The sequence below is a fragment of the Manis javanica genome, chromosome 3 (genome assembly GCF_040802235.1).
Source record: "Manis javanica isolate MJ-LG chromosome 3, MJ_LKY, whole genome shotgun sequence".
Classification (NCBI taxonomy): Eukaryota; Metazoa; Chordata; class Mammalia; order Pholidota; family Manidae; genus Manis; species Manis javanica.
The window spans coordinates 50,318,925-50,333,405 of record NC_133158.1 but is presented as its reverse complement, the minus strand read 5'-3'; the positions used below and the strand labels follow the sequence as shown (position 1 = coordinate 50,333,405).

Here is a 14,481-nt window from a genome sequence, read left to right as displayed (position 1 = left end):
TCAAGGTTCCTACCTTAAAGTGTTTGTGGAAAATCATGGGTCAGTCCATTTGGCTAGACGATTGAGTATTTAGCAGAAAAGACAGACTGATTGTAGGTTTATGGGAAGCTCTTAAATGCCCTACTAAGAAAGTAATGTCTGAAAGGATAAAGTTATTCTGAATATTTCTACTTAATATAATGAAGTAATATTTTACTTAATACAATAAAGGAATGAAATGTCCATAGATAATCAAACCAAACAGCAAATGTCCATCTGGCAGGCATTTGGAGGTCAGGGACCATTTTGATATGGGACCAACCAGACTGAACATAGGTTCTGGGCAGATTCCTGTGCAGGAAGAGTCCAGCGGAGGACATGGGGGAATGACGGCAGTTAAAGGGATGGAGTCACAACGCCCGTGGGGACGAAAAGGAGAGGAACAAGGTCTGGGCTAAGAAGAACATTTGACCTTAGGAGAAACAAGAAAGGCAGAGAGAGAAAGTGACATGTGGTTAGAGGAAGGAGTTGGGCCTTACGTGTGCAATGCTTAAGGTGCAAGTGGGATGTCCAGGTAGCTCTGTCTGGCAGGCAGTTGGAACGTAGCTCAGATCTGAAGAAATGTGCAAGATCTTCAAAGGAGAGGTAGTGTAGGGAGAAAAGAGGAAGCCCTAGAGCATGTGTGTGCTCTCTGACCTGGCAGAAGATGAAGAGTTCCCAGCAGAGTTGCACTTTCCTGCTCAGTGGTTAGCCACCCTCACGCACAGGCGGGGCGGCTCCGTTGGGGAGGAGGCAGCCATTCCCAGTCGGGGAAGGTGGTGCTCATGTGATTAAAGGCGGTGGTCAGGGCCCAGCGGAGACCGTTCAGCATGGCAAGTAGGATGTATGTGTGACCTGCAAAGGAGTAGAATAAACCAGGACACAGAGGGCTGAAGAGGAAATGACTGGAGAGACAACGACAGATTTGTGACTGAAAAAAGAAGCAGCAGAGTGGAGGCAGGACATCAGGAAAGCACGGTGTGCTGCCAGGGGAAAGGGACGGAAAAGTCAAGTACCAGACAGTACGTGTGGTGTACGATGAACAACATCAAAAGCAGAGGGAAGAAGACAACATTCTTCTGGAGGAGGAAGGGTGAAGAGAGGTTGGAGAAAGATGAGGAGAGAGAGCAGTTCAGGTAGTGCTTCTTGGCAGTGTCCTCGGATGGGGCCCCTGAGGGCCTGCAGGGTCCGCAAAATAGGAAGTCGGCAAAGAGGTGTGAAGAATTGCTGGGCTGAATTTAACCTGAATCTGTAATTGGTCATCGCACACTGTCTTAGCTTTCTTCAGCAAAGCTTCACAGTTTGGGACTAGAAATAGTAATAGTAATAAAGCTACTTTTACCTTTATGGTCATTACTACCACAGCAACACCATGTATGGATAGATCTTACTAAATTTCCTCACAAGCTTCTAAAGAACACATCTCTGTTTTATAGACATGGAAATGGAGGCCTAGAGAGATGAAGCAATTGTCTAAGGTTTCAAAATTAATCCGTGACATGTGGGATTTAAACCCAGAGCCCATATGGTGTCCAGCCCCAGGCTGGTTATTGGGGTGAATTCCTGCAGAAAGATGACAAGGTGGGCCAGGGCAGGGGCGGTTTCTCAGGGTGAGAGATTATGCAACAGCAAGGAGGGCACCGTTGAAACAGCTGAGGTCCCTTCCGAGTAGAGAGGTAAACAGCAGTGGCCAAGGGAGCAGACAGTACCAAAGAGCTACGAGGCCAGGGTTCCCAAGGGAACAAGAGGGGAACAGGAAGGTAAAGTGTGTGTGGTCCTAGGGGGCGTTGAAATCCAGAGAAACCTCCTCAGGTGGGGATTTGCACTCGTGCACAGCTGAGTGGAAGGAAACAGGGGTGGCTCAGGTATACGAAGGTGAGACCCATGAAACCAGGACTTAGAGTCTGCCCGCCTGAGTGCTGACTCTGCCCTGTCCTAAGTTCTCCATTCATCAAATAAAGTGTAACTAAGTGTCAGTGTCAAAGTATCTTCTAAAGGCAGGTTGCAGCGTTCCTCTCTGTGAGGTCGCCTGCACTTTCTGCTTCAAAAAAAAAAAAAGGCAGGTTCCAGCTGGTTCCAAATGAACCGCCCTTGGTCATTATCCTTTGTTCTGCCATTTACATATTGAGAGGTGGCATTGTTGTGTGTGTTAGTATTGTTTAAAGCCATTGTAGTGGTTTGTGTTACAGTTTTTAAAGAGATAATAAATGCCTCACCCTGCCTTTCCAGCCTCATCTCCTACTCCACCCCTCTGTGAAACTAGGCCACATGCATCCCCGGATTGTGCACCTCTTCCTGGACCCTTTGCCCGTGCTGTGTCCTCAGCCTGGAGTGCCCTTCCTCCGAAGAAGCCTTAGCTATCAAATCCTTCTCGTCCTTCCAGGCCCAACTCAAAGGCTGCCTCCTTGTGATATTTCCCCTGTTGCCCTCAGGCGGGATTGACCCCTCTTTTCTCTCTGTTCCCACAGTGATTAGTTGGAACCTCTTTTAGTGTAATGTGTTCTGCCAGCTGGTAAACAGAGTTGTGTGTGTGTCTTTCTTCCCCTCAGTCATGAGCTCTTTGCTAACAATGTACTCTCCCTTCTTATAGTGCTTTATGGCTAATAAAGTGTTTTAACCTAAATAATTTTGGGGAGGCAGCAATGGCATTTCATTCATCTTTGTGGTCCTACAGTGCCCTTGCATAGAGAGGCACACTAAATGATGACTACACTGGATTTATGCCAGCCAGACCCTGTTTCTCCCTAAAGGAGTGAAAAGCACATCCACTGTAGGGCATGTTGCCCTGTGTCCACCCAGTCTAAGAGAGCCCTTAGTTATCCTCTGAGATTTCATTAGAGTTTCTGCTCCAGTTTTAGTCTTCCACCAAACATCCAAATCAGATTGGCAGTAGTGGGACAGGGTGCCTGCCTAAGGTGCCTTAAGAATTACAGTGGAACTGAAATAGAAAAGGCATGTAGCCAGGTGCAACAGAGTATCTATGACCTGCTGGCCTGTTTAAATAGAAGAGTTCTAGATGGCCAGACAGTGGCTTTGTGAGTAGGCTGGCAGGTTTTCATCCCCACTTTTGAAAATAAACAACTACTGAGAAACAGTGAAGCATCTAGCATGCGGTTGTGTGTGTGCCCCCAGAGGCCTGGTGGAGGGCGGGTACCAACATTCATGTGGCTGGGATTGATGACAGATGACAAAGTAATCAGAGGTGCTCTGTGTTATTCCACACAAGGGTGAAAAGGTGGAGGGGCTACAAGCGCAAGCCCTGTATCCTTGGAGAGCCAAAAAAGACAACCACTTAAATTTTAACAAAAATGATGTCATCACTGTCCTGGAACAGCAAGACATGTGGTGGTTTGGAGAAGTTCAAGGTCAGAAGGGTTGGTTCCCCAAGTCTTACGTGAAACTCATTTCTGGGCCCATAAGGAAATCTACAAGGTACTTTGATGTTTATCTGCTTCTGTTAGATGGAAACAGTTAGGCATTAAATTATTGTTTACACTAGTTGAGATACATAAATAGGAGTTGTGGGATTATTTTTTCTGGATTGTTACAAAAGTTAGAGTACATGTCAAGGGAGCCTCATACAGATAAATGATCATTTTTTATTTACTTGTGGAAGTCTGTATACCTGGTTTTCATTGATGTATTCAAGAGGGAATTCTACTCTGAGACCTAGAACATTCTCATAGATTTATTGGAGATTATGCCTCTGTCCCTGCTTAGTACCCAGTACTGTGCTGGATATACATCACTTCTCAGAGGCCCAAAGCATTTGGGGAAACAATTGGAAGAATGAATTATCTTTTTGATTAGGAGCTTTATAGCACAGAACCTTACCATAAGGTGGTTGTTTAATTATTCCAACCATAACGATGTTCAAAACAAATGATGAGCTTTAAGAAGAGAAAAAATGGCAAAAATGTTGGATGAGCATCTATCAGTCATGCTTTGAAATAGACTCAGACATTGGCTGTCTTTCCATTATAGCAAAGTGCTGAGAAAACAAGAATGTGAGCTTAGATCGTGCCTCTGTAGCACCCAACTACACGTTTAACTTAGCCAAGTGCAATAGCTTCAGCTATAGATTGTTCAAAGTTTTAAATGTTAAGCAGCTTTAAAAAAATCAATGTTTTGTATTATTTGCTTTGAAGATAAAAACTGAAATACTTTCCCCCCTCTTTCAGCATGGATTCTGGTTCTTCAGAAAGTCCTGGTAGTCTAAAGAGAGTAGCTTCCCCAGCAGCCAAGCCAGCCATTTCGGGAGAAGGTGAGAACCTGAGTCAGATTCTGTTCTCTAGAATGGTCAAGAGATTTCTGTAATACAAACAGTGAATGTCTGAAACAAGATTGGCTCTCACTTTAAAATAGACTACATTAATTTATGGCCAGTACATTAAACTCTCAGGTAAAATGAAAGTTTAGCTGATTTTAGCTCAAAGTCCAAGTACTTCATGGGGACTTCTGAAATACTGTCAGATATATTGATCATAAAAACAGAATTTTCTACTTGTATTTGATGGTGAGCCCTTTGACTTTTGAAAGAGGCCCGTCACAGTCACCAAGGATCAAGTTGGTGAGCTAAATTATGGTCATGGCTTCCCCTGACAGAGTCTGTTCTTCTCTGACTTGCAGATACGCATTTTGTTTTAAAACTAACTACACAGTCCAGGAAAGCTGTCACAGAAACATCAGTGCCATCTGTACTCCAAATGAAACAAGTTCAGTGTCTGTGTTCCATGTAAATAACCACACCAGATTGTTTGAAGCCTAGAAAACTCATTTTGAGCATTCATTACACAGATAATTGCTGCTTTATTTCCCAGTCCTCATGAGGATTGTACATGCCAGTATATGGTATGGGTTAAAAAATGAACGAGACCTACACGATTCAGGTTCTAGTGATAAAAATCTCAGGTCTTTTCTATACTCAGTTTAGCCTTTATCATAGTAATTGAGATTGCTGCCTGCATAAGACAGGCTTTCCAGTCTGAGCAGTGTTTGTAGCTAACAGATGGCTACCCACTTGTATAGTAAGTTTTCATGAGTTCCTTGAATAAGTTATGTGAGGATAGAATGTATAATTTAGTTTGCCATTATGAGATTGTTGCACTCCTTAGAAACCTTGCCTTGTGAAAAATAGAATTATTAGAGCAATCATTTCAGTGAGGATAGTAAGGTTTAGGTTTAATGGTTATTTCAGAGTCAGAATTACAAACTTCCTTTTTCAAAAGCAATTGCAGAAGTAAATTTTTTTTTTTAGCTTACAGATATAGGTGTAAAACCTCATCACTAAACAAATACAGCATTTTCTCATATCCAGTTTTTACTTTTATCACCGAAACCATCATTAGCATGGTTCTTTTCATACCTTTTTACCACCTTAATAACTTTTTATCCCCAGGTAGAAGAACAAGGCAAAAAGTGCTTTTAAAAATACAACACATGCAGTCAGTATTATATAAAGCAGATTATAAGTACCCCAGATGTCACCGTGTTTTACCCAGTTCGGTGTCATTGGAGGGCCGGAGGTTTTCTCATGGCTCTCTCACCTAGAGGCCATGGGATTGTGGTTATGCCTTAATGTCTTCATCTGTAAAGTGGGCATAATAACCACCCCTGGAGATAGGAAATTACTGTGAGGATTATGAGATACTGGATGTAAAGCTTTCAGAATAAAGCTCAGTAAGTGCCTGCTTTTTACTTCCTGGGTTATGGACAGAACCATTTAAAGCAGCGAGCATCTCATCTAAGAGCAGGATTCGTTCTGGAGTGTGTTCAGAGACTGGACACTTGAGACCTCCAATAGTTCAAAATGAAACACATACATACTTGAAGTTGGCCAACAGAAGTGAATTCTAATCTTAGTTGACATTTACCACATCCATTTTGAAATGATTTAGGTATCAGAAATACTAGGAAAGACTGCTGGCATTCTGGAGGGGTGTGGGAGAAAGGACATTGGCACTTGAAATTCTGAGAACAGCTGTTTACATATATGAATGAGCCACTTATTAATACTGCATTAAATATACTCGAATTTAAAATAAAATAAACCATACCCAGATTAAATAGATTGTCCTCTTGGGTAGCTCTGAGAGTGTCATCTTGGGAGGGAGCAGTGCCCTGCGCTAAATGTCTCCCAAGGCGGCCTAGTGGCAAGGGGCACAGGGCGCATCCCTCCCCTTGTCTCGGGGGGAGTCTGCTCTGCACCCTGAAGCAGGCTGGCAGATGCCTGTGTGCATGGCAGGGCAAGGCAAGCCGCGGCCTCCTCGGTCTCCTTGGTATCTCACACTGCAGTACCAAGTTCAGCCAGAGTTCACGCTTCTAAAGTTTCTTAAGCGTTTTAAAAGTTACTTCAAAATTTGGATCCGTTTTTAAGAAAGTGGTATTTCAGTGCAGGGATCACTGGGAAAAGTATTGATTGCCAAGGGTCCTATCTCTAATGGCCAGACACGAGCTTGAGCACAAGTAATGGAGCAAAAGAAAATGGGAAGGGTCAGAATATTGAGAAATCAGAAAAAGGAATATATTAATGAAAAAAGAATGTCCTGAGGGAAGCTGACAAGCTTCGATTTCCTTGTGTGGGAAACCCTTTTTCCAATTTTAACTGTGAAGGTGTATTACCAGCGCTGGAGGGCTGAAGACAGAGAGTCTTCTGTTCTCCCTCCCACATTCGGACGGCCCTGTGTCTGCAGTGGGGTCCGGCCCTCACCCACAGTGGCTGCTGGCATCAGCTACAGGTCAGCTGAGGCCGGGCTGCCCCGTGGAGCGCTCTCAGCATTGCAGCGCTGCCCACATCAGCACGGGCGTCAGGGGGGATGTGTCTTTGTGTTTGTTTTCTCTTTCATTAGTACCTCCTCCAGAGGCTCTGGCAATGAACCAAAGGATTCTCCATCCTGAATTTCTGCCTGTTACTTAGCATTAGGCTCTGCATTTAAGGACTATCATCAGAAGTTTCAGCGAGAAACATATATCGTCTGTCATAAAAATTCACCTTTTGGATAAAGAGTGATTTTTCTTTATTGCTCTTTTAAAAATATACAAAGGCTTAGGATCAAGTGGAGGAAAAGTGGAAGCAAGAAACAACGTTCATCTTTCTGTAAATCTTTTATCTTGTTTGTAGTGCAGCATCTAGAATTTGTGATCTCCCTGAGAGTGTAACTTGGTTTCTAAGCCTTAATAAAATCAGCAATTTATAATTAGAAAAATTTCCTCAGGAATGCACACCCTTCACATTCATGACAGTCAAGAACTTTGGTTCTTATCCTTTAAGACTAAATTACATGAATAATAAAATCTAAGAAGCTGATTTGTCTCTTGAATGCATTGAGAAAGGCTTGCTGGGATTGGGTAGACACAGCTTTTATCAGCACCTACCCTGCCTGTTGATGCACTTGAATGACAGGAGGATGCCCATTTTTAACTAAGTGATGTGTATTTTTTATTTTGTGTGCTAACACCTTCCTATCATCTGTGTATGTGGCACAATAGGATATACATTTTCACTCAAGCACTTGAATAATGAAAAACTGTGTCTTATTTAATTTATGCAAAGGATATACTGTCAAGTTTTTCTAAAATTGTAACTTGGTATCCTCAAGACTGAAATACAGATGTTCGATGTGCACACCGAGAGCCTGCGTGTCAGTGCCTCTCACCCAGTGCCCAGCACGGCATGGTACTCAGTAAATATTGGTTGGAAGTAAATGTAAAAACATTTTCATTTAAAAAGAAATCATGACGTTAAGTCAAATCGTAGACCGCTCCTGGTACTCAGTGTTGGTAGACACACAGTTGGTTTTTTTGTCCTATGGCTGGGTCTTCACAGGAATTGTCTCACTGTCTGCCGCTACTGAAATATTATGTGCAGGTGGGGAATGTGGAGCCCAGGGTGTTCTACAACTCGGTATTTTACCTGTGACTAGCCGTTCTCTTGAACAGATCTTACCCTAACTTCCTTATTCATAAACTTGCTTTTGCAAAGCTGTCTGGGATTTCTGTAAACGATCAAGCTCTCTCCGTATCTCAATATTTCTCCCCACCAGAATTTATTGCCATGTACACTTACGAGAGCTCTGAGCAAGGCGATTTAACCTTTCAGCAAGGGGATGTGATTTTGGTTACCAAGAAAGATGGTGACTGGTGGACAGGAACAGTGGGCGACAAGTCCGGAGTCTTCCCTTCTAACTATGTGAGGCTTAAAGATTCAGAGGTAAACCCACATTAACTGTTTCCGCTCCCTTTCCATGCGGGGATTCTCTTTGCAGGGAGTCATGATGGTTGACGGTGGAAAACTCTTTTGGGTTTTGCTACATTTGGGCATGTGACAGCAAATACAGCGTGGCCTATACTTGTTTGAACCTGTCCTTTGATGCTACAGGGTAAGCTGTGGCTTCCCACAATCAGAAGAACTCCCTGGGCTGAGCGGAGGCTGCAGGTCCAGAGGCTGGTCTGCAGGGGCTGGGATAACACGGACGTTCATCTCCACTCCTGTGTGTAACTGACAGGACTTGGAGTAAACGCTCTTGATTAGGTCTCTGATTTAGGACACCCCAAGAAAGACAGCAATAAATATTTTGCCCCTGTAAACAACAGTATTTGGTGATACTGGCCCCAGAATACTGGGCAGTAGAGCGTTTCTAAAATGTGTACTTTTGCCTGCACAGTTGGAAGACACAAGATCTGAGAGGCGGGTGTGCTTTTGGTTGGGCCTCAGGCTCCCTGCTGATGAGGCCCTGGATTTGTTTCACATGCTGTGACCCTTACAGGGACGGTCCCCACTGCTCCACAGGGCCCTAAAAGTGCAGTGGCATAAAACGTGGTCTTGAGATGGTGTCATTTTAATGAATTGGGGGTGGGGGCACACCTACCAGAATTTGGCAGCCCATCTCCAGATTTTGGCAGCCCATCTCCTAGGGGCCGGTTTTGGGTTGGTGGAGAATATCAGGGTACAAATGTAGTCATTTAACAGATCCATTGCACATAAATAAAGCAACAAGAGTTGGCTCTTTCTTTTGTATTTTTTTTTTTTTTTAAGCATAGGCAGTTCATAGTTGCCTTCTCTTTCTTCTCCTACCTCCTAGGCACAGAGAAGAGCCTCGCAAAGCACCCAGAGAGGCTGCTCTTTTGGGTGTGAGCAAGGGGACAAAGCCTGGTCTCCCATTTGAGTCCTGTGGGAAGGTGTGCTGTGAGCTTGTCCGTGGGCCCAGGACCCGCAGCTGCTTTGGGAGTGAGGCTGGGCCTGGGGACCTGCTGCGGTCACCATCAGCCTCCTCAGCTTCCCTCCGGTTCCCAGGAATAGATTTATTTTGCTGGGGTGTTTTTTTTTAGGAAGTGTCATTGTTGTTTTGGCTTTTCTGGTTTTTTTGTTTTCCCTTGTTGTGGTCTTGAGAGCAGCTTGCTGAAATTCCCCGGAGGGATTTGCATAAGTCTGTCTACCCTTATGCCGGGAAGAAAGCCCTTCTCCCCTCTGAGATAGCCTTGGAACTGTCCTTAGCAGACCAGGATCGGGAGAATGAAACTCTTCTCCAGGCCAACCAGTTGTGGCCAATAAGAATCAGACAAATGCTATTTCAGGAGGGTCGAGGGAAACACTAAAAACAACTCAGTTTCTACCAGTATGCACAAAACTCAAAATGGCTACTTTTTGAATGTTAAAATACAAAAGCCATCACTTGTATTCTATTTGAATAAATTATGGTTTTCTATAACAAACCATCTGCAGCCAGTAAGTTAAAAAAAAAATGCTGTGACCTTTTTCAAAGGTAAGCTGAATTGTAAGGTACTTTCTTAATTAACCACAGTCTTTGAACATGAGCCACAGAAGAACCAGCAGTGCTGAAGGTTTTGGACACTTAGCTACATTTCCTAATAATGAAAAAAATCTACAAAGTCTGCTCTTTCATCCTTCTTGGACACAGAGTTCAGTATGAAAAAGGAAAATATCCTGTCAGGAGTAAAAACCAGGCCCAGCCTCGGATACCGGAGTCGCCCTACAGGCTTGAGAGAGGCTGTCCTGTTCTTGCTCCTCTTTCCTTATGAGAAGAGCTGTGGCACATAGTCCAGGCAGCTTCTCGACTGCACTCTGGAGGAGTATGAGGGAAGCTGGGCTTCTGAGTAGTCTTAGTTTACGTACTATGGTATTTAAAAGAGACAACATTGAAGCAACTTGAACTCTATCATTGGCTATAGCCAATCGTTTTGTTTTTTTTTTATGGAATATAGGGAGTATATTGCAAATTTGTACTGGGAAAGTAATTGGTCATTTGAAATCTTGTTTCATTAGTGTTCCTTTATTTTGATATGCAGCCTATAGCAAGGGAGATTGGCCAGAATATAATTTTGTTTGCTAATACAGAAAGCATAATCAGAGTAAAAGCTGTAATTCAAACTTTCCCTGGTAAATCATCATTAAAGTTCAATAGCAAAATAAAGGGACTATGAGAAGTTGTGTTCCTGGTAGATCAATTACATGCTTTTATTCTTACAGCAACTCTCATTTAGTTTATTAATAAGCCTTTGGTTTTTTTTTTAATTGGGATACTTAAAACACTGCAAGACTCAAGGATGAAAATTAATTCAGAATGAAGCTCTTGGTAACAGATGACAATCTGGCCTCTGTCCTGATTCGAGGTCTCTGGTGGCTTATTGAGCTGGTTTAAAATTCCGAGTGCCCATGAAGGAATTCAATCCCAGAGTACTTTTGGAGCACTTAATAGTTGAGAAGAAATAGTTTGCTTCTATGAATTGTGGGTCCAGCATGGGTAGAGAAATTTCAGAGTGTGAACAGCATCAGGTTTGGGTGGAAAGAGACATAGGAGAGTGGCTGCCTCTGGATGAAGAGGTGAACTGGGTGGGGGAGGGGGTGTTTATATTGCTGTGGTGCTGTTGTGGTTCTTTAAAAAAAGGAAAACTCTACAGCAAATGTAGCAAAATAGTAATTTTTCATGTATTAAATCTGAGTGTGGGCTCATGGATGTCTGTTAGGGTCTCTGTACTTCTTTTTATGTGTGAAATACTTAATAAGTAACCATTTGAGCCTAAAACATGAGCTTAGTGCTTAGGACATAGACCAGTAGTCTCCCTAGCATGGCTGCCCCCTTTCAATTTGGCCTGGGGACTGGGTGCCTGTGCCACACACAGTCAGTTCCTGAGCCCATGGCATCCAACAGCGCCACGTACTTGGCTAATTTTTCTCTAAAGGAGAGAGTAACAGCTGCACGTTTCAAAGTCAGTGTTTTGTCATGTATGTTCCTGATTAACATCCTTATGTCAGGAGATGCAGTGCTGCTGTGTTTCCCCAGAAAGTGAAGGGGGTTCAGGGGCTCAGGTGGGCTTGTGTCATCATGAATTGTTTTTTAAGTTGCATGACCAAAACTCTTCAGTATGCAAATGAGACCTTTTGCTCTGTTTTAAGGGCTCTGGAACTGCTGGGAAAACAGGGAGTTTAGGAAAAAAACCTGGTAAGTTACAAACCCTGATGCTTATTTTTTAATGTTTTGAATGCGATTGATAGTTGTTCCCAATCTTTGTTTATAGGACCAGAAACCTAAAAAAAAAACAACAAAAAAGAAAGACTTTTCCTGAGAGTGGTTGGAATAGACCCCCTTTCCTGGGGATCCATTAATAATGTGTACATGGCTATGAACTACAGCTGTTGCTTCCCTCATGGGGAGCGGGGATGTTACCAGACAGAATGTTCTCGTAGGTTGTGAGGAAGGAATTCAGGCAAGGTGGTGGTGTGTTGTGATGCATGGAGCTGTGAGGTCGGGGGTCAGCTGCTGCTCAGTCATCCTCTTGTTGGGCTCAGGGAGCTCTTTTTCCTCTCATAATGGCACATTCAGTCCCAGGACATAAACTGTGGAGGAGATTAGAGGAGCAACAAATACCACCATGTAGGTCCCATTAATTTAGAAGCCATTGGGTGGTTTTCCTCAGGTACACACGGAAGGTTCAGAATTATAGTCATCCTCCTAAATTCAGTGTTTTAGTTTATTTAAACAAAATCACATGTTCTATAAATAGTACCATGAAAGTCAGAAGAAAGAAGCAGATGTGGAATAATACTGTTTACATGGCACATCTTCATCAGCCAGGTCATTTGGACATTTTTGCTGTACACCCTTAGGAAAGTACAGGTTAAAGAGCCACCACTAAGCTGGGAGAGGGATTGGTGTATCTGTGTCTGGTACTTTGCCCCAAATGGGCTTACCTGGCAGGGAAAAGTGGGTTTCCAGGTTGTAGGATTTCAGTCAGACTCCAGATACTGGGCCACCTGGGTCAGATCCCTGCTTCACCTGAGCAGATTCCACATTCTGAACTGTCATTCTAAAGGGTCCAGATGGGTTTAACTTTGTGCTGAAACCAGCAAGCTGCCTAGGGGCACAAAAGACAGAAAAGAACGTTGGGGTAGAGCCAGGGCCTTTGAGAAGTAGGAAATCCAAGGCCAAATGGGACACTAATTTGGACTTTCTCCAAACCGAAAACTCTTGGAATCTAGAGCTAGTCCTTGGCGCATAAGGGGAGAACTCTTATCCCCAGCACAGATTTCCCAGTTAAGCCTTTCAGTCAGGCCAAGGTATTTTGCAAGCTGGGCTCTTTCTTGCTTCTCTGAGCTCTCCCAAGTGTCTGGCAGGGCCAGGCCTGCCCCGTGACAGCCAGCTGCTTAGCCTAGTGTAGGGGACTGGGGGCTGCCAGCAGGCCTTTCAGAGAAGTAGGAAATACCACCAGAGGATGGGGCCTTTGGGCTGCTTCTCTGCCTTTCTGCCTTTCTTTCCTTCTTTCTTTCTCAAGGACAGTTATGGAGGAGAAAGTGTAAAGGAGTAGGACAGTTTGTTCTATGTGCTTCTAGAAGTTCAGAAAGCAGTTGCAGCGGATATGCTACCATTCAGTCGAAGCAGGATTTTGTCTTTTCACTCTCTACCTCTTTGCCAGTAGAAATGTGCTTTCCAGAGCCTGGTCTGTGGTGCTGCTGGAATTTTTCCCATGAGATTTTTAGCATTCAGGAAAAGTACAAAACTGTTTACATTTTTTCTGTGCTGAATTGTTTTTGCATTAAATTTCCTTCTAAACTCCAGATTCCTCCTTTAACTTGGAATGAAAAGAAGTAAACCTGCATTGACATGATTCCTACCTGATACCCTCAAAATGTGGTCCACAAAGAAAATGGTCTTGTGGGTGGGGCTGAGTCTAAAGTAACAACATGTAAAGCAGCTAATGCCATGCTCCCAGTGCTCTCTGAAGACAGTAGGGTTCCTGTTTCTACTATTTTGACAGGTGGAAGGCGTCACTCGAGTTCCTTTATTCACTTCCATCCTTGAGCGTGCTGTGTGCTAAGCACTGCTGGGACAGAGGGCTGGGTGGAGATGAATGAGGCCCTGCTTGTTGGCATCAGGGTGTTTGCGGTAATCATGGGAGGGGCTGGGACAGAAGGGACAGGAATTGGGAGAGTGAAGTGGGGGTTCATGCAGGAAAGCTGGTAAGTAAGCTCTGAGAGAGAGCATGGGAATCCTGGAGCAGTCTGGGCCCCCAAGCCCTTGAATGCTGTTTGCCTTGTAGGTTGTGGAATGGGGGACCATTCAGTGAGCCATCTTCATTTAGTGAAAAACCGGCCCAAAACATTGGCTTTATGATGTTAATCTGTGAACCTAAGAGATGGCTGGGTCTTCTAGAATTTCCTTCTCCTGGCTTTAACAGTGGGCTGCAATGTTTGATCTTGTTTTTCAGAAATCGCCCAGGTTATTGCCTCCTACACTGCTACGGGTCCTGAGCAGCTTACCCTGGCCCCTGGTCAGCTGATTTTGATCCGAAAGAAGAACCCAGGTGGATGGTGGGAAGGAGAGCTGCAAGTTAGTGTCTTTTCCACATGTTTAAAATCCTCTGATCAAGTCTGAAAATGCAGAGTCTCAAAGGGACACTGTTTCATTGCAAAGTACATATAACCCTGCACCTACCTAAATCCTGTTTGAGGAGTGAGAGTGACCACATTATCTGAATCTGTTTGTTTCCTAAGCCTCAGACAGCCAGTAGCAGAACTGTGAGAGCTAAGGATTCATCTGCAGATTTAGCCAAATCTATTTGATGCCTGAGTTCAGGTAGTGAGAATTTGTGGCGACTCTGCAGAGAAGTGTCCTTAGTGTCACGGCCTGGTAGGGGTATGGCTTTCCCTCAGTGGCATTAGAAGGTGTGGCACAGTAGCAGGTTTCTTTGCATTTGAACCCACATCTGTACACCACAACATTTTTAGTTTGTGCATGTGTGCCTCAGTTTACCAATTTGTTGAGGCAAACCTTCGTCAAGGAGGGGGAGATCTATGTTGTGGTGAGCTGAAGAGATACAGTACGTTCCTGTGCTTTTGGGGCAGCTAATTAAACAATAAAGTGCCAGAAGGTGAAAAGTGAGCTAGTGGACCAAAGAAATGTGTCTTGGCCAGAGTGGAAGCGCAGCCTGGAGAGTCAAAGGCAGGCT

At 43.9% G+C, this 14,481-nt stretch overlaps 1 protein-coding gene across 10 annotated transcripts in view; it reads left to right on the top strand.

Moving 5' to 3' along the window:
* The window catches only part of ITSN1 (intersectin 1), a 223,426-nt gene that overhangs the window by 162,118 nt on the left and 46,827 nt on the right, over positions 1–14,481 (top strand). For 8 of the 10 annotated variants that reach the window (XM_073231403.1, XM_073231404.1, XM_073231405.1 and 5 more), the window contains 5 exons: positions 3,245–3,450; positions 4,200–4,282; positions 8,061–8,227; positions 11,432–11,477; positions 13,741–13,862. In XM_073231403.1, coding sequence (XP_073087504.1) covers positions 3,245–3,450; positions 4,200–4,282; positions 8,061–8,227; positions 11,432–11,477; positions 13,741–13,862 — 624 coding nt within the window. The remainder of the gene's footprint in view (positions 1–3,244; positions 3,451–4,199; positions 4,283–8,060; positions 8,228–11,431; positions 11,478–13,740; positions 13,863–14,481) is intronic. The other 2 variants (XM_073231407.1, XM_073231406.1) reach the window with 1 other exon arrangement.